Here is a 25,114-nt window from a genome sequence, read left to right as displayed (position 1 = left end):
TTTGAAAGAATTGATATCCCCAAATAAATTTGGGGGTATCAAACACTGGAATGAAGACACGAAGTTCTGGCCAGCTGTTTAGAAACACCGTACCATTTACTACCATTTGAAGACGAAAGCTTGTAACCTTCAAGGAGTGGATGCCATCGAAATCATTAAAGCTTAATACTGCGTTGAAAGTGGCAATGCATGCGGCTTGCTTGTGCTCGAGAGCACTACTTTGCACTACATTTTCGTCGAAGGAGACGTCCACCATCACACAAAGCTGCCTTCAACCCAGCTGCATGTCACGCAAATTAGGTTCGTAAATATAAGTGGGCATCACGCTAGAATACACTCAGTGTGCTTACTCGAGCATTTTCACTACGCTCTTAGTTTTTGTGTTTGAATTACAATTATCCACTCGCGGCGAAGCTGAAAATACCGCACCGGCACGATTCCCGTGGAGCGTCGTGATCGTCGCAGACAGCGCTAAGTAGTATCCTCCTGCTGCGCTGCTCGTTTTGGCTTCGAAAGATGACGCAGTATATAGTGCCCAGACGAGCCCTTACACGCGGAAGCCGCGTGAGCGGGCACTTCTTCGCACTTTAAAGCCTCAGAGCTGCAGCTTGCCTTGTTTACTTGGCACAACCCATGCATGCGCGCCGTGGCAGTCCAGCGTTTGGGTGCACGAGTATGCGCTCGGCTCGCCAGCAGCCTGAGTGCGAGATAGGCGTGCTCTGGCGTATATATGCTGAACGCAAACTGCGCTGCGTTTACAGAAGTCCTAATTTTCGCTATTCACTTACTGTCACTCCCATTACCCGGCATATATATTCATCTTTGTATTAGCCTTCATCTTTCTCCACCTTTCTTTTAACCTTGATCTTCATACGTGTATTTATCATAATATTTTATTCTCTCCCCTCCTTAACAATACATAGCTTTGGGTGTATCTTCACAGGGGCAGTTGCGACGATGTACTTTCGTTTTCAATCTTACCCCTTAATGGTCTCTGCAACTCCCACCTGTCGCCCCTATTCTGGGACTTGCGGAGGCATGAGGCAGGCGTTTGGCATCATTTTGGTGTACTTTAACGTCACTTACTCACTCACAATACGAGTTCTCTCTCAGCCGGTCTGGAGAACGCGTCTCGCGTTCTGAACTATCATCTGGTCATTGCAATTGCGAAACACTTGTTCTACACCATTCGGGCTCTCGCTTTCAGTTTCCCGACACACATTATACAGTCCGGCGCATCAACGGCTTCGTCGACATCGGACGTCAGTCACGCGCGAACCATATCGCTTCTCCCGCCCACTTTCTCTAGAAACAATCGGCGCGGTGATAAGTAATCTCTTCTCGCCTGCAGCGTGCGTCTGCGCGGCATTCATTCCCTCAAATCGATTCCCAACCGACGGTCGTGTGAGTGCATCAGCCTTTGTACTTCTTAAATCGCGTCGTGAGAGAAGAGATTTTAGAGTTCTAGATATTACCTGTGAGAAAGTTTTACCCGTTTGACGTCAACGCATAACCGAACTGTTTCTGGCGAAGTTGGACTCTAAGCAAGGCGTAATCTCTTAAACTGCGTTTCTTCATTTCATTATGCTTTAGCAACTAAAAAATAATGTGAGCGCCATACTACACGCCCGCGTTTATGTGAGGGTACGTTTATTAGAAGCTAGCCGCGAAAGGAACGAAAGGAAGAAGTTAAAAACGGTGGTATGGCCTCTGCGGTGTAGCAGAAGGCCAGTGATTGCTTTGGTGCCGAAAGGGAAGATGCGCCAGTGTTGCTGCTGAGGCGGTCTACTTTCACTATATATATATATATATATATATATATATATATATATATATATATATATATATATATATATATATATATATATATATATATATATATATATATATATATATATATATATATATTGTATTTTAATTGTTTTTTACATTCATGATGTTTATCCAGGAAAATATTGCAGAAAATACGGTTGCGATCGTATTTCATGTCCTCTTCTTTACCAGTAAATTATTTTTGAGCGTTTATACAAGCACGAGGCTCTTTTTAAAGATCGCTGATATTCTTTGTTTCGTTCTGCTCGTATATGGCCAAATGCTGCTAAGGAAAAATTCGGTTTTGTAGTGCCAATCAGCGCAGTATTTCCATCCCCTCCAGTTGTATGTGCGGTTGGTAAAACTCGCACGCTCACACTTCGCTCAATTTAATTAAAAATCATTGAACTAGGCGCCATCAGCCGCGATTGAAAGCGCTGCGGTCGTTAAGTGACCTTGAGTGTCAAGAACAATAAAACACCCTGGAGCATGCCTTTCTTTTATTTAGGTATAGAGAAGTGGATTTGGAATTTTTTTAAAGTCAACTATTGCAACAGCCAGTGCAGCTGCTTGCTTGTTTCGGTGGCCACCGGCTGCGCGTCTAGACATTTTGAACGCGATGGAATCACAGAAGGCGCTAAAGTGAAATAGCACGACGACCTAATAAGTCATGGCTATGTGTTCACAGTTAGGTCTCACGCTGGCATAGCTCGTAAGTGAATAATTTAGCCAGTCGTAATACTGGACATATTAGTGAAAGCGGCTGTCCAATGGGAAACGTAACTTAGGAACACGAAACGCTTTCGTCACTTAAGCCCATGCTCCCTTGCGTAGGGAGATTTTCTGCTGTTGACCACGACATTAAAAACTTGTTCACTTCGTATCGTCACAAGCGTTGATGCATGAGGAAGTCATTTGGCAGTTTTTGCACGCGCTAAATATATGCGGCACATGTAAAGGCTTCATTGCTTGCTGGCAGCATATAACGCATCAAGGAACATCAGGAACGAATATTCCTAGTTTAAAGCAAGAATTGAACCGACAGTATCATTCTGTAGATCACTTCTACTGTAGTCGGTCACTTTGAATATCATCGCCTTCGTTTAAAGTTCATGACTGCCATGAAGGGCTTGACGAGCTCACCGCTGTTAACAGTTGTTTCCGGTAAATGTAATAATGCCAGCCGTATGGGCGCCTTACACCAACAGATCGTCTTCTTTTCGCAGGACAAGGGGCTCACGATGACGCCCCACTGCTCAGTCCCTTCAGCTTTGCTCGTATCGCTGCTGGCGTGTCCCCTGATATTGGCTACAACAAGGTTGGACGGAGTTGCCGCAGAGACTGGTGACTCCTGGCGGCCACGCGTGGTGAGTGGGGGACAGATATGAAGGCGTCCATACAACTTTGAAATAGGACACGTACTCTGAGTATAGGCGACGCGTAGAAGAATCACGATAGATCGAAAAAAATGTCAGTGTCAGTGTCGAAGTTGCGTTTATAGTGAAGAACGCAGTTGACCTGACGAAGACAAAGCACCTTTGCCGAAATGTTGGCTACATGATGACGCCTTGCTCAACAGGCTTGCAATATCGTCTTCCATAATTAATGTCGTAACTTCGTTGAAATCTCCTTCTAGAGCTGTAGGTTGCAATAGACGTGCCCTATTACTTCGGCGTCATTCGCGACAGCCGCGAACACGGATCGGTTGGCATTGTTGTAACATTAGACATTGCTGCAGCTCTCCAAGAGCTCTTTGCAAATTTTGCTTTTTGTATACTTGCGGATGCGCAGAAAGGTACAGTGGATGAATTTAATTTAGCTTTTTTATGCATTGCAGTATTGTAGTTACTTCGTATTTAAAGCGGATTGTATGCGGTTTTCGGTGCTTCTAATGTAACAAGAAAATGCTGATTGCATTTTTCGAGCACCAAAAGGGATACTAACCGGGCGCTAGGGACCTCGTCTACTGCCACCTATAGTGCTTGATTTTTCACTGATGTCGCTTATTTACAACGCAAATTGCAGTAAATCACATGGTACTCTGATATTAGGCTGATGCTTTCAGTGAACATTTGCGGCCTTTACCCTACGTCTACTTTTTCGAATACATTTGCAAGCAGCCCGTAGCATCCAACACAGAAAAGAGATGCCTTAATAGAACATAAAGTTTAGAACAGTGCACAATCAAGGTTGATTGGTTGGTTGAAAAACATTATTAAGTTCCTGCAACGTGCGCGATAGCGCGCAGCGGGCGTCTTTCGCGCCGGGACCGTCAGGCCAAGCCTGTCGGCCACGCCGCGGACCTGATGGACAGCCCAGAGTTAGTCGGCCAAGAGTGGGCTGTGAAGGGCCCCCTCCTACCTGGCCCAGGTACTATCGGTCTTACTGTGTGTTTGCCTTGCATTGCCAGAGCATGTGCGCTAGCGTGGCTAAGTGGCCGCATGCGGGGCAAGCGTTGTTGGGGAATACAACGGGGTAAATTGCGTGCGCGGTGCTGAGATTAAGGTATGTCTTCGTCTGCAGTGGTCTGAATGTAAGAGCCTGAGGCCCTTGTGTTTGGGGTGAGGATGTGGGTACACTATTCTCCCGAGGTAAAAATGTTTGGCAATGTCCATCTTGAATATCTGACACAAACTTAGTAAAGTGTTCCCTACGCCATTTTAACAATTACATTTTTTTCAGTAAAATATTATTGAGATATAAGAGTCGGTATATCTCCGCAGTAATTACGCGATGAGTATATGAAAGTATTGGAATGCCACGTGGAACGTTCTGATAGAGAAAAGTCAACATGTCCTCGGCATTTATATCGCACACACATTTTCTTTCTAGAACTACAAAAAGTGGCACAAGTGTGACGAGAATAATAGGCTTGGTAGGAGGGTTCGATCAACGACTCTTGGAAAAGGAAACATATTATTGCACGTCTTGCTAAATTTTGTCGCATTATTGGTTGTGCACTTTCGACAGCGGGCAAGCCGAAAAAATTGTAGGCAGCTCCACTGAAAGTGATTGCTGGGGAAGTGCAATGCACGCCCTGTCTCCGTGTTTCTCTTTTCGCAGCATTTTTTCACGCCCGCACCTCGGGGTCGGCTAGATACCGGCGTTCCGCTTGTGTTTCTCTGGCCGTCACGTTGGGATTTTCCTTACGTTGTTGCCATTTGGCTGCTGTGTCCTGTTTTTGCATAGTAGGGTTGAGGAATCGACGTAGTCGTTCTGCCTGTGCTCGCTTAGCCATGAGGCGGGATCCGCTTGTCTCTGGCACTCCCGTTCTCGGCCGAGCGCATACTGTCGTTCTCGTCGAGCCTCCTCAGTAACGTTCATGGTGGGACAGACCCTCCTCCAGCCGACGCTTTCCTATTGGCTGCTGCGTGGGAGCGCCTATATCGGCGAAACTCTCTGAAACTTTCCGATGATGGGATGGTGGCGCCCTCTCTCGGCCTTGCGGCGAAGCTCAACAGGCTGTTCCTCTTGGAACTGCGTGACCACGGATGGACGCCGTTCGCCTTCGCTAGAGTGTACTAGAAGCTTTTGAGTGGCGCGAGTGGCTGCTTGGGAGCGGGCGTTTCAGCGTGGAATGATGCGGTGGCGCTGGCGTCGACCAATCTTCCCGGGCGGATGGCTGGCAGGCGTTCCGCGTACGTGTTGGTGCCTCTCCGTCGCGCCTATAGTGTGCCGGCCAAGATGATCTCCCGCTTTTTTCTTATTCTTATACTTCCTCTCTTTCATAAATATTAATGCAAATAAATATTATTTGACATTATTGTTATTGAAGTTGCTGCTGACCGCACTGAAGCAGCATAGCACATTATACAGTATAAGGAGCGCGTTTTTTTTTTTTTGCCATGTTTTACAGTGTACAATTAAATGAGAAACCAGCTGGCTGGTACACAACGGAAGCCTCCCCCCCCCCCCCCACCTCCCCGAAAAAAAAAATGAGTATGCTGCCCACAAAACGAAGAACTCTTGGCCCGTTCCATGTAAAACACTAAAGCTGGAATCAAAGGGCGCGTTGCTTGTGGCTGCGTGCACACACGACAAAAAAAGCAGGCTTTATTGACATTGTTGAAGAACAGCAGAGTTTTTCCAAACCTCCCTTTGATTTTGAAATATGGGATTAGATTCATTGTTGTAGGACCCACAAAAATTCAAATACGTAATACTGCAGAAGAAGGCTTTCAGTGAAACATAGTCATGGAAGATTTTGAGAGTTTAAAAAACGAAGCACCACTGCAAAGCAGAGTCGTAACTGTAATGATAATAATCATTGAAACACAAAAATACAAAGTTTGCATATTTATGAAACAATACATTTGCGAATTAGCAAATTGTAAAAAACAAAATTATAGAGCCAGGATACAAAAATAACATAAAACAAAGAAAACACAAAGACAGTGTTTTGTTTTTCCAAAATACATTTAAATAAAAAAAATATGTTATGGTTGCATAGTCGTTTGAAGGGACACTAAGGTGGAACCGTGAATCGGCTTAGATCGATTAATTGTGCTCCGACACCCATAATGCTGCTAAATTTACCATCACAGGCTTATTAATACAAAAAGATTCAAAATCAAAGTTTTATTTTGAGATATCGCGTCAGAATTTGCACGTTCTCTCACTTACAAGCCTCTTCTCGGAAAAATTGTTTTTCTTCTTGGTGTACCTTAAAAAAATTAGGAGTGCAATAAAATATGCACGAAAAATGACATCCTTTTTACGCCACTGTAGCAATTATAACCTACTCAATTTCAGGTACTGCTGTGCGCTTTGTTTCTCGTCCCGCGACGTGTTAAACCCTTCACATAAACATGCATACGTGTGACCACATAAAAACGGATCAGCTGAGCAGTCAATGGCTTGCAATGTTCGTTGCAGCCAACACCCCCAAAATGCTTCTCCTGTTGATTACTGCCAAGACATCCAAGATGCTGTCTTTGTGTAAGTCACTCGTACTAAAACAACCAGTGAAAATTTCTTCAAGTTCACTAATAAAAACAAAAGCTTTCTGTGAAGGGTACAGAAGAACACCGAAATCACAAGATTTTGTGAAAACAGCACCATTTAGGGACTGGCCATCTCATGAAGGCAGCAGAAGCTCATTCATGCATGCACTGCACTTTGGAGCACACATGTTCTAGCAACATAGCCTGCCACATAGTACGTACGCCTGGAGTCGCTATGCTGATTGACGTATGGGTGGTCTGGTGCAGTCAAAGAGCTTCTATGAAGCGAACCTTCAGCACCTTCCAAGTATCCTTCATCAAGCAACAAGTCAATCAGTTGCTGCTGCTTATACAAGTTAGCAGGCTTGTCTGCGACAGTGAAAAGCGAGCTTACAACCGCCTCTGAAACGTGTGATCCAGCAACACTCTTGGCAAGATTATAACAGCTTAGACAATTAATGGTCGTGAGAAATTGTTGCGGAGTGGGATGAGCATTGCATTCAGATGACAGCCTGACAATACCGAAGAGGTTTTCAATTTTATCTTCGCTTAAGCGGCTTGTAATAAGGTATGCATAGGCAATCTCTGCATGTAATACCCTTGTCACACGGGTAAGCTTAACCGCTGTTATCCCCAACTGCAGTTAACGGACGTAACCACAGTTACCGTAAACCAGACAGAGGCGCTGTCACACGTTTTCAGCGCTTCCAAGCGTTCTTTAGTTCATACATGGCTGCGTTCGTGCAACACCGCTATAACACCGCCTTGTACAGGGCTTCACGCTCGGTTATGGACGCGTCAGCAGCGTGTTTTGATGCGCGTCTATCAAATAGCGTGAAGCCCTGTTCAATGAACGAACGCTGCTGTGTATTAATCTCGTGAAGTGCGCACGATATTTTTGCAGCACGGACAGACTGGTACCTCAAAGCCGGTAATTTATCTTCCCAAATGCGTATCAACGCCTCCATCGTCGCAACGGTCCAGTTGACACGCTTTTGGCTTGGTATTTAGCTGGGAGCCTAGCTGCTCGCGTCCGACATGGAGGCAGCCATGTTGTCTGTTAAGGCGCTAACAGTGGTTGCCTACCTCCGTTTACGAAAACGGCCGTTAGCGGATTAACTGCGGTTAGGGTTGTCGTGTGACAAGGTACAACAGCCGTTAGACTTAACGGCCGTCGTTCTTAACTGTGGTTAGACTACCCGTGTGACAAGGGTAGAAGTAGCTTCAGCAAAATTGATAATATGCACGTAGTCTCTCACAATGAAATGCGGTTCGAAATGTAATTCGCACACAGCACAATCGGCGTCAAGCGGTTTGTCAAGCCGATGGAGGTTCCGCTCCCAAAGGAGTCGTTGTTCTTCGTCATTCGGGGCCTTAAAAAGGGATAACTTGAGACTTTGTTGCACACGCGGATGTCCATTTGTGCAACCTGGCGCGTAACAATGTTTAAACGCTGTTTTTTTTTACATTTCGCGACCAAAAGAGAGATGCCGGCCATGCCGCCGAGCAAGCAAAGTGGGAAGATTGGGCGATGGCAGCGCCGCCGCTACTTTCGCCGCAAGTTGGGGATGGGAAAGCAAGGGGAGAGCGTTTCGGTCGCGCCACTCAAAAGTTCTAGTACACTCTACCTTCGCTCTATAAAGACATTGCACTTAAAAAAACACAAACGAGAAAAAATAGGGGACGTCAAAGTAGGGGACTTCAAACTACGTAGTTACTGAGGTGCTGCAACTGCTCAGCCAGTTCGAGTTGCAGTTAGTTGCTGCGTTCTAGAGCGTCAAACTAGAGCCCGCAGATGACTTTCGGCAAAGAAAGAAAGTACGCTATGCGTGGTGGGCATGTGTAGTGTGCCGTAAGAGGTGCTGGCACCATTGTTATACTGACAGGTGTAATCTGGCTATTAAGATAGATAAGTAAGTAAATACGACCAGACTCTTTAGCGAGACGACAGTGGTATATTCCAACACTTCAACAATTTTATACTCCTCGCATATACGTTCTATGCCGTATTGTATGTTCGGAATATTCGCAGAAAAGGTGAGCTCAGGCGCACGCCATCGACTTCGCCCCTAGACTATAATATTGATATTGAATTGCTTTGGGGCAACATTTTTGTCTTTTCTGAGTTTCGGCTGCTGCAAAGTGCTCTGCACGACTGCAGTTATACGACTGGCTACTATAGCAACGAAATAACACCTTGTGGACGGAGAACACTCCTGTAATGACGTACTAAGTTCCACTTTTCGACAACGCTAAGGACTAGTGGTCGTCGTATCATATCTGAGGCCAGTAGTACTTCGAGGGTACTTCGCACAGTACTTCGCATCGCATCGACACTGGCACCCAACCGTCCCTGCGGCAACGTCTATATCGCGTACCTCCTGCAGAACATCGTGTAATTAACGAGCAAGTCGACGACATGCTTCGACGCGATGTCATTCGACCCTCAAAGATCCTCTTGGCGTCACCTGTGGTTCTTGTTGCGAAGAAGGATGGTCGTGTGCGGTTCTATATGGACTACCGATGGCTCAACAAGATCGTTCGTATGGGCGTGTACCCACTACCGCGAATAGACGACGCGATTGACAGCCTGCAAGGAGCAGAATTCTTTTCCTCTCTTGATTTGCACTCAGGGTACTGTCAAGTACTCATGGCAGATGACGCTCGACCAAAGACAGCCTTTGTCACCCCGGACGGCTTGTACGAATTCAGCGTCATGCCGTTTGGACTGCACAATGCATCCGCGACCTTTGAGCGCACGATGGATGCCGTTCTTTGCAACTTGATATGGCACACGTGCTTGTGCTACCACGACGATGTCATCGTTTTCGCTCCGGACTTCTCCACGCATCTCCAACTCCTACAGCATGTTTTGACGCGATTGAGCAACGCCGACCTACGAGTGAATCTCAAGAAGTGCCGATTTGCCGCACGGAAGCTGACAATACTAGGCGACGTCGTGTCCAAGGACAGAATTCTCCCCGATCTAGCCAAGCTGTGGGCCGTGGCCGAGTTCCCTAAACCTACGTCCGTCAAAGAACTGCGCAGCTTCGTAGGACTCTGTTCCCGCTTTCGACGCTTCATCCGAAACTTCGCCACTATCATATCGCCGCTGACGAAGCTCCTTGGAAGTGACGAGCTTCTCAATTTGTGGTCGTCAGAGTGCGACGACGCGTTCGCAAAACTCCGCCGTTTGTTGACGTCTCCTCTCATACTACGCAACTACGACCCTACGGCCCCTACAGAGGTGGACACGGACGCCAGCGGTGTTGGCCCCGGTGCTCTCCTTGCTCAGCGGAAACAAGGGTTCTCTGAGTATGTCGTGGGATATGCAGTAATAATGAGAACTAACAGACAATAATGCCAATCCTTAACATTATTGTCTGTTAGTTCTCATTAATGCTGTGTCTAACAAAGAAAAACGAGCCCTTAAAAGTCATCTACTTTGGCATATGCAAGTCGTATGCTTACTAAAGCCGAGACTAAAGTCGAGACCAATCACGGTAAAAAATGCCTGGCGATTTTTAGGACCCTTACGAAGTTCTGACCTTATTTGTATGGCCGCCCATTTGATGTCATTAGCGACCATCATTCACTATGCTGGTTGTCGCCATTGAAGGATCCCTCGGGCCGCCTCGCCCTGGGCACTTCGCCTGCACGACTACGATGTCCACGTGCTGTACCACAACGGACCCCAGCATGCTGATGCCGACGCCCTGTCGCGTTCCTTCTCGCCTGACGACAATGCCCACTGATCAACAGAAGAATTGATGTCTGGGCAAGTTGGAATCGGTTATGCATCTTTGAAACGGGCGGCACAAAAACAAGGACAGAAGAAAAGTACGACACACCACAGAGTGCCTTCTCACAACTAACTTTATTAGAAAGAGCGTTCACTGTTTTAACCTACACCAAGTATCACATGCTCTTACATCATTGATGGCCGAAAGGATACGGAAACATGCGCTCCTGTAAAGATTAGAAATGGTTACAAAAACGATGATCACTTCTACACTTTTTTACTATGTGATGAAACGGTTGAGGAAAGAAATTTCATCGGCATGCAGTGCTATTGAGGGCATGCTTAAGATAGATTGCCTTTTTGTTAATATGATGAGCTTCAACAATTTCACCAGTAGCTTGATTGTAATGCTTGAAAATATATATGGTGTCACGAAAGTTGGGGGTGAATCCGTGTTGTGTAGTGTCAAGCAACGTGCGTGTACGCATCCCTTACAAAAATTTGTACCAACCGTCAATAGACAGTTTATTGGGAAAAGTCGATAAAACCTACCGACGGTATATTGAAAGTCGTTAGACCGTCTTATATACCAGCAACCAACATTCCGTCGACTATTGGCTACCGAAAACCAATAGAAATTTCCTTAATAACTTTCAATAGACGCTAAAGGAACGTTCAATTGAAAGTTGTTAGCCCGTTTTTAAACGTCTTATATACCAGCAACCAACATTTAGTCGACTATTGGCCTCCCATAACCAATTGAAATTTCCTTTATAACATTCAATAGATGCTAACGGAACGTTAAAGTGAAAATTACACTGTTTTTAAGCGTCCTAAATACCTGTTACCAATGTTTCTTTGACTATTGGTCATTGAAGCTTGGTTGATGCATCTTACTTTAGGAGAACGGCCGAATGTAAATGCAGGCCCTTCTGTGCTGCATGCCCTAGTCACCCTGGCTTGCGTTACGGAAGGGCCTACACTTACACTTGGCCATCGTCCCAAAGTGGGATGATCTCAAGCAGGAAATATAGCTGTTATAAATGTTGCTGTAACGTGCAATAAAGCTTTTCATAATGTAGTTCTTCAATGCACCAACACATGCTTAAAATTGTCTTACGTACATCAAGTTTACTGTAAACAATAAATTGTATGTAAAGTCCACAAATGTTCACACAGGAAATATTTTGACAGTGTGCCAGCACGTCTGAGTAAACATTTAACTATAGTGATGCCTGAAGTTAGTGACTGAAGTTCTGACGCGTGTTAGCAAAGTTCCTGTCCAACTGACCAAAATAAATGAACACAACTTTCAAACAAAGATGTTTATTTTTTAGCACAACATGTGTTTACATCTATAAAAATTAGTGGCTCGATAGCGCACAGAACTTCGAAAAAGGTCCTTAATGTGTAAACTGCGTGGCAAAACGACAATACTAAGGCAAAGATCACTTGCATAAAAAAAATTATTTGTAAGATAATCAGATGTATATATACGAGGGGAAGTAAAAAAGTAAAGCGACTTTTGCTATCTCTCCCACTAGGGTTTGTTAACACTGCTACACTCGGCGACAACTTTTCTAGACAGCGCTGTGGAAGCTACAGAACCGAAACGCATGCCTGCTACCGCGCTAAAAAATAGTACTTAAGTTTGCTGATAATTTTCTCATTTGCCTTGCTGAAATATATGCTGCTTTATTTATTATGAGACTGAAACAGTGACGGAAAGTCACAGGTAAAATACAGTTATTGATCACTTTGCAAGAACGTCGTCCAGTTCTTTCTATTTCATAGACGGCACCACCTTTTCAGCATGCCTGTTTTCCGAAGTAAACAAGGTGTCCATGATGTAGTGAGTCAGTGTGCGGCCGCAAACGCATTGTTTAGTTCTCGAAGAAAAATATACTCGTAATATGACACTAAAACGTACACTGAACAATCAAGATGTCTCTCCCATTCACATTTCTCGTGTATATGTTTTTTTAAACGCGTGAACGATGCGAGCGAGCAAAACCGAAATCAGCCACAAGCTGCCGTACTACTTGCGGAGCCACACGAATGTGCGGAAGCCCCGGCTCCGTAGCCTTGGCTCCACTGTCAAGATAAGTTGTCGCCGAGTATAGTATTCAGCACTGGATTAGCGTCGTCTGCAACACCTCTCTGGAATGTGTCACTCTTTATTCCCGCTTTAGTCAGAGTGTAGCAGACTGTTAAACATGGCAGTCCCATTGTCGATCTTCACCAGGGAGGAAATGAGGGCAGTGATTCGCTTTTCTCTGCGGAAGGTGTTAAACCTGCAGAAATTATTCGTCGAAAGCAAGTACATTATGGTGACATTTGTTTATCACGAAGCAAGATCTCTGAATCCATACTGCGTGTCGAATATGGAATAGCTTTATGTGACGTGGAAAGATCGAGCAGGCCATCGACGTTCGGGTATCGTGATGGAAAACAGACGAATCACAGCGGACGAAATGGCAAATACTTTAGATATCAGTTTTCGTTCACCGTATTACATCTTACAAAACAGGCTAAATTTTTCTAAAGTGTGTGCAAAGTGGGTCCCAAATGAATTATCAGCACATCATAAGGCATAAAGTTTTGACATATCTCTCATAAACATTTTACCCGTTATCGTCGTGAGGGAGATTGGATTTTTTTAGAGCAAATTGTTGCTGTATATGAAACTTGGGTACATCATCACAAACCGGAAGGTAAAGCTGCGAGCATAATTTAGAAAGACTCATCACCAGAATTTAAGGAATCTGAATGTCAACCATGAGCTCATAAGATTATGCTAACACTATTCTGGAACAAGGACGGTGTCGTAGCCGTTCATTTCACCCCAAGAGGTGAAACTGTGAAGTGTGAACTAATGTGATGTGTTGCGTACCAAACTGAAACCTCCAATCAGATTCAAATGTCATGGAAAACTGCGAAAACCTGTCATCCTGCAGCAAGATAATGCTCGGCCACATTCTGCCAAGCAGACTGCCAAGTCAATAAAGTTGGGTTTTGAATTGCTGGAACACCCACTACACAGTCCAAACCTGGCTCCAAGCAATTTTTATACGTTTGGACCATTGAAAGAAGCACTCGGGGGAAGAAGATTCGCTATTGACGCAGAAGTCATGATGCTGTGCAAATTACCAGGTGCAACCAAAAAACTTTTTTTTTCTGATGGAATTAAGAAACTTGTGAAACGTTGCACAAGTGCCTTGAAGTGCAGGCAGGTAATGCAGCAAAATAAGGTATGCTTCAGTTTTCTATCATTAGAATAAGTGTACCGTTTGTCAAATGTGCCTTTACTTCTTGACTTCCCCTCATACATAGTAGTTAACAAGTAAACTATCTGGAACCATAAAAATTTACATTAGAGGCATCAGAAGTTAAAAAAGCATATTGACGCTGGTGACAGTGCAGATACACAACTGAAAAAAAAGGAAAGAAAAGTAAGAGAGTGTGATAATATTTGTAAAACGTATGTGCTGTAAAAACCGCCAAACTGCATGATCACAAACTTGCCCAAGGCTTCTTTACAGCTCACTCTATGTAACTGTGTATAAACTTGTGCATTACAAAATCACAAAATTTGACAAGGTAATGTAATTGGTGTTAGATTAACTTAACGTGACTGTTCATACACTTGCACATTACAAGATCACAGCTCTTCATTGCTGATTGCACAATCCATCTTCAGCTGCCCAGGCGACTCTGGTTCCTTCGACAGAAGTGGGGCCACGGTGTTACTTCTCTACAGTAGATTCATACCCGAAAGCCTAAAACAAAAACAGGAGTAATGACCAAAAGTTTCCCAAGAAAGGGTGTGACATACAGTATGCTCCCGTCATGCTGGAATTTTCTTAGTTCTGTGTGGGTATAAATGCAGTGCACGGCCAACATATTCAGTAAAATCTGACTCCACACAATGATAAATGCAAGGGCATGCTGAAGAATAACTGCAACAAAAAGCGTATTCTGGCAGAACTTTTTATACATTTGATATCAAAGATCTTAACTTTACCCTTTTTAGCTCACTCATGTACCAACGCAAAGCTACAGCTCTTAGGCAAAGATGCCCCCTGTGAGCTGTATGTGTTAACCACATGTAATTGAAAGTTAAATTCTGTGTGTGAGTAATGGTCATTGGCTGCTACCGGTAAGTTCTGTTCTTGCGGCGAAACGTGTGCATGAGTGCATCCACACAGGTACATTTGTATTTCTGTAGATATACTATGGTACTCATATGATGTGTTTCTTATAGGGAATGCAATGCAATATGCATCATATGAAATTTTATTTATTGCACAAAAGCCCAATACCACTGCACATATATGACGGTATGCACATTCATCATGCATCCATTGCAGGTAACATCTAAAATTAAATTACGTGTTAACTTGTGAATACAACTAATGTAGCTTTCTCAGGCTGCTCACAATGGGACGATTATATAATGTCAGAAATTCAGTTTGCTAAATGACTATTGTGTACTGCCAAATTGTGGTCATTAGTTTCCGTGATTCTGGTTGGCTAAAAAAGGCAATACTCCTCACCAAAGAAGCACAGGCCGTATGGGGAAAAAGGTGGAAATGCTAAAACTTACAAGGCATCAATCTTGAACCACATGCCATCACAATAAAGCACGCAAGCTTTAGCAACCCCCGGCACCCAGAATCCTGGAAGCTACTGACTGCAATTTAGGAATACACAATAAGCATTCGGTGAAACTGATTTTTGAAGTTGTATAATTGTTCCAATGCCAACAGCTTGAAAAAAGGCAGTCTACATCTGTTGTGTGCTCACATAAATACATTGTCTAATTTTACATTTGAGCAGCAACACATGCATGACTTACGCATGCGTACCGTGAAGTATGCATAACTTTATTGAGTTTTCACCAATAAATAAAATATTCATATGCTGCACATACCACAGACCCCTTTAACACCTGTAGAGTATGCCTGTGGAATTTACTATATTCGATAGACCGTTAACCTTGTCATCATCAGAAAATGTCATTGGAGGTGGTGCTACAAACTGTTTTATAATGTTCGTACACGTAAACGTAGTTAGCGAAGTTTTTACGGCAAAGCGGGGCGACGGGAATACAATTCTTAATAACCAAAACAAAATCATTAAAGCTAAATATGGTGGAAACAAGCAGAATCAAATAAATTGTGCTCGAACGCATGCCCTAATGCTCAACCTAGCGCTTGCATAGTTAAGATACGGCTATTCGGCCACACATAGACAAGAATCCGTTCGACTACAGTTCAAGTTTAACTAACGGCTCAACAGGCACGGGTGCCGGCCGCACCAGGCAACCTATCGGTACCTATGTTGCGGGTGAAGTAAAACGTCGGTCCGAATTTAACTAAATGGCTGTATTAACACCTAAGCGTAAGTGCACGCACACGCATTAACACGAATATCACGGTAAATACGTGCCTTTGCGGATGCATACACATGCTCACGTTTGGTCACACGCAAGGAAAACACGTCTCTGATACTAGTCACATACGATCTTGTAGCTGTTGAAAAGAGGACGCGCAGCATATGGAACTTTCTTAGACACGTTCACATTTTTAGCGCTCAGAACGAACAAGGACGGGGGAAAAAACAACGCGGACACCGCGTCATTCTTTTCCGACCTTGTTCGTTTTGTGCGCTAGAAAATTCACCCTGAATTAGCAACATACACAAGCGTACGCGCTTTAGACACGGTCGACGCTTACACGCAGGCGCCGTCCCCGCCCTACAATTATTAAACCAAAATAGTGACTCATCGCGAGCAGGGCCCCCCCTTCCAACACTACTGCCGACAGAGGAGAGCGCCACCACAACTCTGTTCAAATACCCCGCCGAAACACAGCCGCATATGCGCACACTTGCTTTCCACTCCAAACAAAAAAAAAAAAGTTCGCCTGCACTTAACATCACAGAACTTTGCCTTGATCCTGATGAAATGATACACACCAACAGGTTCGCTACGTTAACAAAAGCTCACGTATCGTCTACTAGTCAAGAAAAACATAGTTAACAGCTATATATATATATATATATATATATATATATATATATATATATATATATATATATATATATATATATATATATATACATATATATATATATATATACATATATACATATATATATATATATATATATATATATATATATATATATATATATATATATATATATATATGTGTGTGTGTGTGTGTGTGTGTGTGTGTGTGTGTGTGTGTGTGTGTGTGTGTGTGTGTTCGGGAAGCTTTGCGATTATTTGAGATCATTCTGTTAAGGTTACTCGCAGGACGCGAATAGTCAAGTTTATTCGAAAGCTTAGGCGAGCATCAGCGATAACGCTGGAAGGTTCGATGGCTGCTGTTTAAAAGACGATGCGTTCCGCCGATGGCCAGATTATCGACGGCCGACGCTGTGTTCGCCGCTATCAGTGTACAGTGCGTATTGTCTGTAGTTTTTTGAATTTTCATTTCCCTGGCGCAAGTTTGCCAAAAAAAAAGAGTTCCGTCTTAATCGCTCTGCTGCTGTCTTCTTCGCCGTCACGACCACGTGACAATATAATGAGGATTGGCGTTTTGGCAAAATTCAACAAAAAACGTAATGGGACAGGCTCAGTATTTCTGGCCGTTATCAGAGCGGCAACTCTGTCAAGCACTTCTTGTGGTCTCTGGAGCATAATCAAAAGTTTCTAACAGGATTTAATACCCCGGTCACACTGGCAAGTTTAGTGTCATTTTGAGCGAGTGCACTTACGCCCCCAGAATGGCACTTTGGCAGTGCGCTGCTACACGAGAAAGGGAAGTGCACTTTGGAAATGATTGTAATGATGATGGGTACTTAAGTAGCACAACAGGTATTTGTTATTTCAGGCAATGTTTCTTAGGTAATACTGTGTTACAGCTATACCCAGCCCTTAAAATAAAATTTACGTACAATCGCGGCGGCTGCAGCCATTGCACAGCGTGCGCTGAGCATGCCCCTGGTGGTCGGGGCTGTAAACTGGCCGAGAACGAGAATAGCAAAGTAGTGTTTTGTATTATAGTATGTTTTAATGCATAAAAATATTCCTAATGAAGAAAAGGATAGTTCAGAAATGCTATGAACTCGGCTTCGGATAATAATTTATTTATTTTCGAGCCACTGCTATCGAGGCTAGACACTCCGTCTCGGCGAAGTGAGTTTGGCGAACGCACTCGCCGGCAAGTGCGCTTTGCAGCGAGTGTCACTAAACGTTCCTGTGTGACAGCGTGCGAATGGCACTAGCGGCGAAGTGCACTCCCTCAAAGTGCACTTAAGTTGCCTCGTGTGACAGGGGTATAAGACTACGTCTTTAAAGATTCTCACTATAGCTACGCTGGCTTTCCTCGCTATGTACAGTGGTCCCTACCGGCAATGTTAACTGAGTTATAGATTATGTTAAATACGTTTACATGAATGTCACGGAAATGTATATTTACAAGATTGCAAGAACGTTGATCTGTTGTGTTCTTTATCACGGCTCTTTGCAGGTCGTTTCAACGCAAGGCGAGGTGTGGCCACAGCCCATGAACCAGACCAAAAGCTTCAATACTCTCTCTTTAGATGCAAGCACATTCTCGTTCCAATACGAGGGTGCCTGCTCCGTGGTGGAGCAGGCATTGAAGCGCTACCAGCGTGAAATATTATTCCAAAACTGCACGAAACCTCAAACATCAAGAGGAGTTAGACGCAGACATAGCCGGACTGCTTTGAACTCTCGCGCCCATTTCCACGACGGTCATCTCGATGTTTTAAAAGTTATTGTGTCTGATCGGTGCGAAGAGATTCCTGATCGCCACATGGATGAAAGATGTAAGTTCTACTGTACACTGATGGCGGCTGTAAGTGAGAAGTAGGAATGAAATCGACGTTTGAAACCCTGACTCGTGTTGCGCGGGTAATACCAGAGTGCTCGAGTAAGCCTTGTTTTGTTTGTAACGGCGCGTGTTACAGATTGTGAGCAGCTGGAATCGTTGCGGCCCCTGGCGGAGCAGATCTCAACCGCGTGCTGAGATCCGCTTGGCACCGAAGTTGACCCGAGAAATGCACCAGGGCACACAAACGGGGATGTGCGAGGGCTACTACCTGATACTTAGGTCAAGGATAGGATCGGCTGCAGATTCTTTAATTGAGTGACCGTAGGAAGGCTCCCATTACGGCCTTGCTGTTTTAGTTGTAAATCCGACGGAATAGCGAGCACGGACTCCTTGGTGAAGGGGAACCTGAAGGCGCGATCTTGATTGTACAGCCGCATGGGGTCAACCAGATCGCGAAGCGAGCGCACAACTGGTGAATATCGGCACGCTCCTCCGAAAACGAACACACAGGCCTGGTTAAAAATTCCATAAAATCAACTGCGCTGTTGTCCCCTCGCGACGCCATTCTTTATTTTTTTACTTCGTATCACCAGTTCACGGCTGGAACCGTGCTCGCGTTTCTCCGCAGGTTGGGGGCAACGCATATGCTCAAAGGAACATCACGCTGAGAAGTAATGAGGTGAAATGCTTGTTCGGGATCAGGAGTCGCATAAGTACGCGTGAAGGAACGGCAGCCTCAACGCAATCTTAAATCGAGCAAGCGCCACGGAAGCCTCCACCCAAGGCCCCTGAGTAAAGAAACTTTCAGAGATATAATGCAGTCTGCAGAGCAATGAATTGCGGTGGCCTCCTCGCAATGAAGGCGATGAAGGAAGGTTCCGTTGTTCTTTCCTAAACCACTGCACCCAGCACCCTTGAAGAAAAAAGCGTTTAGAGACCCGAAGGGGAAATTATGCAAATATTGGGTACAGTAATGAATACCGAAATGCGGACTTGGAACGAGGTCTTAAATAAAAACTCCTATCAATATCTGCTGTTGAGTGCAACTGGAAAGGGAACAACATAGCGTCACTCTTTTGTGGTGCTTGGATACCGTCGCTGCGAAAATATCATACTTGTTCCGAATAGCAAGAATTCGATGTTTATATTGTATAGTGATCCGGCCTGATGGCTGTACAGCTCCGTAGGAAGAGATTTACTTATCTTCATTAGGCCATAAGAAAATTCCTACTTGTCCGGGGGTCGAAGCTGCGTACAAAGCATTCCTTGTGCGTTGGTACCGGAACTGAAACCTGAAATATCTGAAAAAATGGCGAACAACTATTAGCGAACAAGGTGCTCCATGAGAAAAGATATTTTCCCTTACATAATCCTGCACAAACAGTCATTGTGCTACGGGGCGGTGTCGCGGCTTTCGTTGCATCGCGTAACACAGAAGTACTGCAGCCATGGCCCCGTAGATTACGACGAATGATGAAGGGTTCGTGGCAGATGCGGAATAAAAACAGAGTGGAATATTTCAACGTAATACTGGAAAAGTGCAACAGCACTCAGCTAGAGATAAGAAATTTCGCCTCCGCCGGCAAGAAGCGTCCACCTGGCAGTTCACTTCATGAATATATACACCTACTTTCCTTGTCAGTCAGGTCCTCAATCACTTCTAGATTTTATTGCATCATTGTTGTTTACCACTCTCGTTTGAAGCGATCGGCGTTCTATGATTATCCGCTTTCATCCCGCTGTCACCGCCTGCAGTAGCGGTACAGTAGTCCACCGACATGCACTAGCAACAGCTGAAGTGCTCATAGAAAGCCTTCATTATTGCTGCTGTCGCAATCATTTACATTGTTCATTACAAAAAAGTATTCGGGCGCCATCTTGCCCGTTTCGTATTCTTATCCGCACTCCCAAGAGCCGTCTACTTCCATTTCCTTTTCATATATTATTTGTGCGCTTTGGTTAAATACGTGGCACTTACCCTGTGTGCCCTTCTTCGAACTGTCAGCTTATTTCATATGATTGTCACTAGCCTTGTTGAACTCGCAACGCCTGAATGTACGTGTTTTCGTGTTCTGTGCATATGATTATGGCGGCATGTTTTCTTCAACTTCACCACTTTCACTACAGTCCTTCTCTGTTCTTCTCTGTGAATACTGTGTATGATGTGGCATTACCCCAGAGTGGGTAAATACTTCGTGCATTATGTAAATTAAGTTTACAGTTTGATTAGGATCACTATCGCCGTGGATGAATACATTGTATAAAAATCCAGGGAATGGGGTTCGGTTAAACACTAATGTTGTGTGCATTATAGAATACAAAGAGCCTTTTTTTTAATTTCAGATTTTCTTTCCATATCCTCAAGTGAAGAATCTTTCATCTCCGCTCGTAGTGTTTGGGGAGTGCTCAGGGGACTAGAAACCTTTAGTCAACTTGTCTACTCGCCGGATGGACTGTCGGTAGGTTTGGATTTCAGCTGGTATGGTTCATTAAGTGCGGTAGATGTATATGTATGAGCTTCCGCGCAGAAGCGGCCAACAAACTTCCCCCGCCTTTTAATTTCATTAAAGTGTTAATGCTACAGGACTTATCATACTGGTCACTTGCCGATAGTTCCTCTACATGACGGACACCGGGGCTGTGCTGGTACGGTCATTTGGACCTCGCCCGATGCGACAACAACTTGGAAGCTTATATAGACAAACGGAAGTTGGCTACTATCAACATAATGTGTGGCGTGCTTTATGAGAAACAGGGTTCTGGGGCGAAGCCTAGCTGTAAAACTTAAATGTCGTGAGATGAGCGTGACATGAAAATATCTAAAAGAGAAAACTTAGTGTGCGTACAGCACAAGCAGTGCCTAGTACTTGAATTTTAACGATAACGTCATTGTAAATATGAGTCGATGTCACAAATTAGGCGTGAAACAAATAGAAAATTAGATAAGCAACAAAAACAACATTGTAAATTTTAAAACTAATTTGCAGCAGCATGACAGAGAAGTAGGCTGAAAAAGCTTGAAGCTTTCTGTCTGAGGATGCGTTCTGTTACACAGAGCCATATTAATTTCAGGTGAGGATCTTGGGCCCCTTAAAAGCGAAATTCACGAGCACGCAATGAATCCTCAGGCACCTGCCCTCCCGAAGTGTAGCTGGTAACTCATGTGTTGTGCATTATTTCCCTTTGGGACAAGTGTTGACTTTCCATTGCAGTGGGTTGTCAACGAGACCGTGATCTACGACAAGCCGAGATTTCCGCACCGGGGTCTGCTGATCGACACGGGCCGGCACTTCCTCCCGCTGGAGTCCATAATGGACACATTGGTGAGTGGGCTCCATTGTACTGTTAGAAGTGGCCACCATTTACGCCTTTTTGTATTTGCGCTCTGTAGCAACTGTACCTGAAACCGCAGCAAGAAATGAAACTGGCGCTTCCTTGTCGCAGTTTGCAAAGACTCAAAGATGCCCATTGCTGTAATGAAACAGGAAAACTGCAGCGCAAGTTACGCATGTGACTGGGAAAAATGGTTCCCTTGGTCCAGTGCTGGGTAGTATCGAAGATACTTGTATCTCAGATATTTTCTTAGGTAAAATTTTGTTATCTTGTATCTGTATCGCTTTAGGTCTTGCAAGACGAGTATCGGTATCTGCATTTCCGATAAGCGAAAGAATGTATCGTGCATCGTAAGATAGAAGATACTCCGATCGCAACGCTTCCGTGCGAAGCAATAAACGTTGGCTGAACTCCGCTTCTCGAGCTGATACTGCTGCCCAACTAAGGCACCTGAACACAGCGAGATTCTTTTATATTTCCGCTAGAATCCACCATCTGGACAAAAACAAACGCCCGAACGTCTGCGCGCATCCGACCTTTCGGTTTCTCGGCATTTTCTTTCTTTTAAATGCGAAGCATTTCTTAGCGAACTTCTGCGACTTTGAGCTTATCTATCTATCTATCTATCTATCTATCTATCTATCTATCTATCTATCTATCTATCTATCTATCTATCTATCTATCTATCTATCTATCTATCTATCTATCTATCTATCTATCTATCTATCTATCTATCTATCTAGCCGCCTACGACTTTGTGCTCTCCTGGCCGTTTCGTTAATCGGATGTATACCAAAATTGGTGTGTCATAACATGGCCTTATTACGAACATAAATGACAGTTCATATCATGAAAATCATGACACGCATGTCATGAACAGCATGATTTACATTCCACGGCCTTTGGGCTCCCTGGCCGTTCCGTTAATCGGATGTATACCAAAATTGGTGTGTCATAACATGGCCTTATCACGAACATAAATGACAGGTCATATCATGAAAATCATGACACGCATGTCATGAACAGCATGATTTACATTCCACGGCTTTTGGGCTCTTGCGGCCGTTCCGTTAATTTGATATATACCAAAATTGGTACGGCGTGACAACAGTTCATGACGAACATAATGACAGGTCCTAAGATGCAAATCATGACGCGCATGTCATGTGCAGCATGATTTACATGACATGGTCTCGGGGCGCTCGCGGCCGTTTAAATGAAGGGATACATACGAAAACTGGTATGACGAGACATTTCTGTATGACGAACATAACTGACACGTGGTAACATGAAAATCATGATTTGCATGTCATGTATTACATAACTTACATGCCACGCTCATGGCGCACTCGCGGCCGTTTCGCTAGATTGATATACACCAAAATTGGTATTTTGCGATGCGTCTTTATGAAGAATATGAATAACAGGTGGTAGCATGAAAACCATGACATTCATGACATGTATGTCATGATTTACATGCCACGCTCGTGATGCATTCGCGTCCGTTTCGCTTGCGTGATATACACCAAAATTGGTGTTACGCGACACGACTGTATGACGAACGTAAGTGAGACGTGGTAACATGATAATCATGACATGCAAGTCATGTACGACCTGATTTACATGCCACGCTCATGATGCGCTAGCGGCTGTTTCATTAGATTGATATACGCCAAAATTGGTATTGCGCGATGTGACTGTATGAAGAACATGAATAACAGTTGGTAAGATGAAAACCATGACATGCATGTCATGTATGTCATGATTTAATTGCCACGCTCATGATGCATTCGCGGCCGCTTCGCTAGCTTGATGTAACCAAAATTGGTATTGCGCGAAGCGACTGTATGACGAAGGTAAATGAAACGTGGTAACATGAAAATCATGACATGCACGACATGATTTACATGTCATGCTCATGACGCACTTGTGCCGTTTCGCTTGCTTGACATACACCAAAATTAGTATTGCGCGACGCGACTGCATGACGAACGTAAATGAGAGGTGGTAACATGGAAATCATGACATGCAGGTTATATATGTCATGCTTTACATGCCGCGCTCATGGTGCATTCCTGGCCGTTTCGCTGGATTGATATGCACCAAAATTGGTATTGCGCGATGTGACTGTATGAAGAACATGAATATCAGGTGGTAACATGAAAACTATGACATGCATGCCATGTATGTCATGACTTACATGCCACGCTCATGGTGCATTCGCGGCCGTTTCGATAGCTTGATATACACCAAAACTGGTATTGCGCGATGTGACTATATGATGAACATTAGCGACAAGTGGTAACATGAAAAACCATAATATGCATGTCATGTATGGCATGATTTACATGCTCTACTCATGGTGCACTCGCGGCCATTTCGCTCCTTTGATATACGTCAAAATTGGTATTGCGCGATGTGACTGTATGACGAACATAAATGAGAGGTCTTAACATGCGAATCATGTTATGCATGTCACGGTATGATTTACATGCCACTGTCATGGTGCGCTTCCGGCCGTTTTGTTAACGTGATATATACCGAAATTGGTATGGCATGACACGAGTGCGTGATGAACATAAGCGACAGGTCATGCATCTATATACCAGAATATGCGTTTCATTGGATGGTGTACACTAGATTGTGCATGCATGCGTGCATATGCGATATATGGTGGACTAGATGCCATGGCATGAATGATTTCATTTGGCTCAAAGACAAACAAGGCGATGTATGCAGCTCTTTGCTGGCTGCTTCGCATTACATCGATTCCCACAATGCGTGGGATCTGCCGATTTTTTTGTGTTGTGTAGGTGCCATGATACTTGCTCGAAGCGACTGCACTCCAATGCATGCGGCGTCTTTCGCGCAAATTCTGATGCCGCTTTAGTGTCGTTATTGAAGGTTCTCTTGCGTGGTGGTTCGTTACGAAGTCCGAAGAATGCAAGAACGAGGTTGCTTTGCGTCTCGCAGGTATAGCAGATCAGCGATTTGAAAAGAAGAGGAAATTTACTCATTCAATCATGACAATGTTACATTACGACACATTATACAGAAGGAGGTCCCAATGCTGTAGGTTGCAAAAAGGCCTCCTGTACTAATTAAAGAGAAAACAAATCAACTAAAAGCAACTTGTTAACAGGAATATAGTAAGTTTCGAAGAAGTAATAACACTTTACAACAAACGAACTAAAACATTACATCGAAGTATAGAGAACTATACATACTGTCACAACTTAAACAAAATGAATCAGGTTGATACAAATGAAAAATGCAGCAAGCAAGTCCAAATACAAACACCTAACGTAGAAAAATAGTAGAACTCATAAATGGAACACTGATAGACTGAATTATCTCATGCGCTAATTATTTAAAAAAATGGTAGATTGATGTTTGACAAACTACCGAAATTGCAT

The 25,114-nt window shown here is 44.0% G+C and overlaps 1 protein-coding gene and 1 non-coding gene across 2 annotated transcripts in view; both read left to right on the top strand.

Annotated features, from left to right (window-relative positions):
* Positions 1-1,367: 1,367 nt before the first annotated feature.
* Positions 1,368-18,341, top strand: LOC119386684 (uncharacterized). Its single transcript, XR_007415348.1, has 3 exons — positions 1,368-1,404; positions 3,039-3,179; positions 18,039-18,341. It is a non-coding gene; the product is annotated as an uncharacterized LOC119386684 (transcript).
* Positions 18,342-20,714: 2,373 nt separating this feature from the next.
* LOC125756130 (beta-hexosaminidase subunit alpha-like) overlaps positions 20,715-25,114 on the top strand; it is a 174,402-nt gene continuing 170,002 nt past the window's right edge. Inside the window, exons 1-2 of the mRNA XM_037653974.2 lie at positions 20,715-20,824; positions 21,578-21,688. Coding sequence (XP_037509902.2) covers positions 21,677-21,688 — 12 coding nt within the window. The 5' untranslated portion in view covers positions 20,715-20,824; positions 21,578-21,676. The remainder of the gene's footprint in view (positions 20,825-21,577; positions 21,689-25,114) is intronic.

The sequence above is a fragment of the Rhipicephalus sanguineus genome, chromosome 3 (assembly GCF_013339695.2).
Source record: "Rhipicephalus sanguineus isolate Rsan-2018 chromosome 3, BIME_Rsan_1.4, whole genome shotgun sequence".
Classification (NCBI taxonomy): domain Eukaryota; kingdom Metazoa; phylum Arthropoda; class Arachnida; order Ixodida; family Ixodidae; genus Rhipicephalus; species Rhipicephalus sanguineus.
Note: the sequence above shows the minus strand (reverse complement) of the source record. Positions and strands in the feature narration are given on the sequence as shown.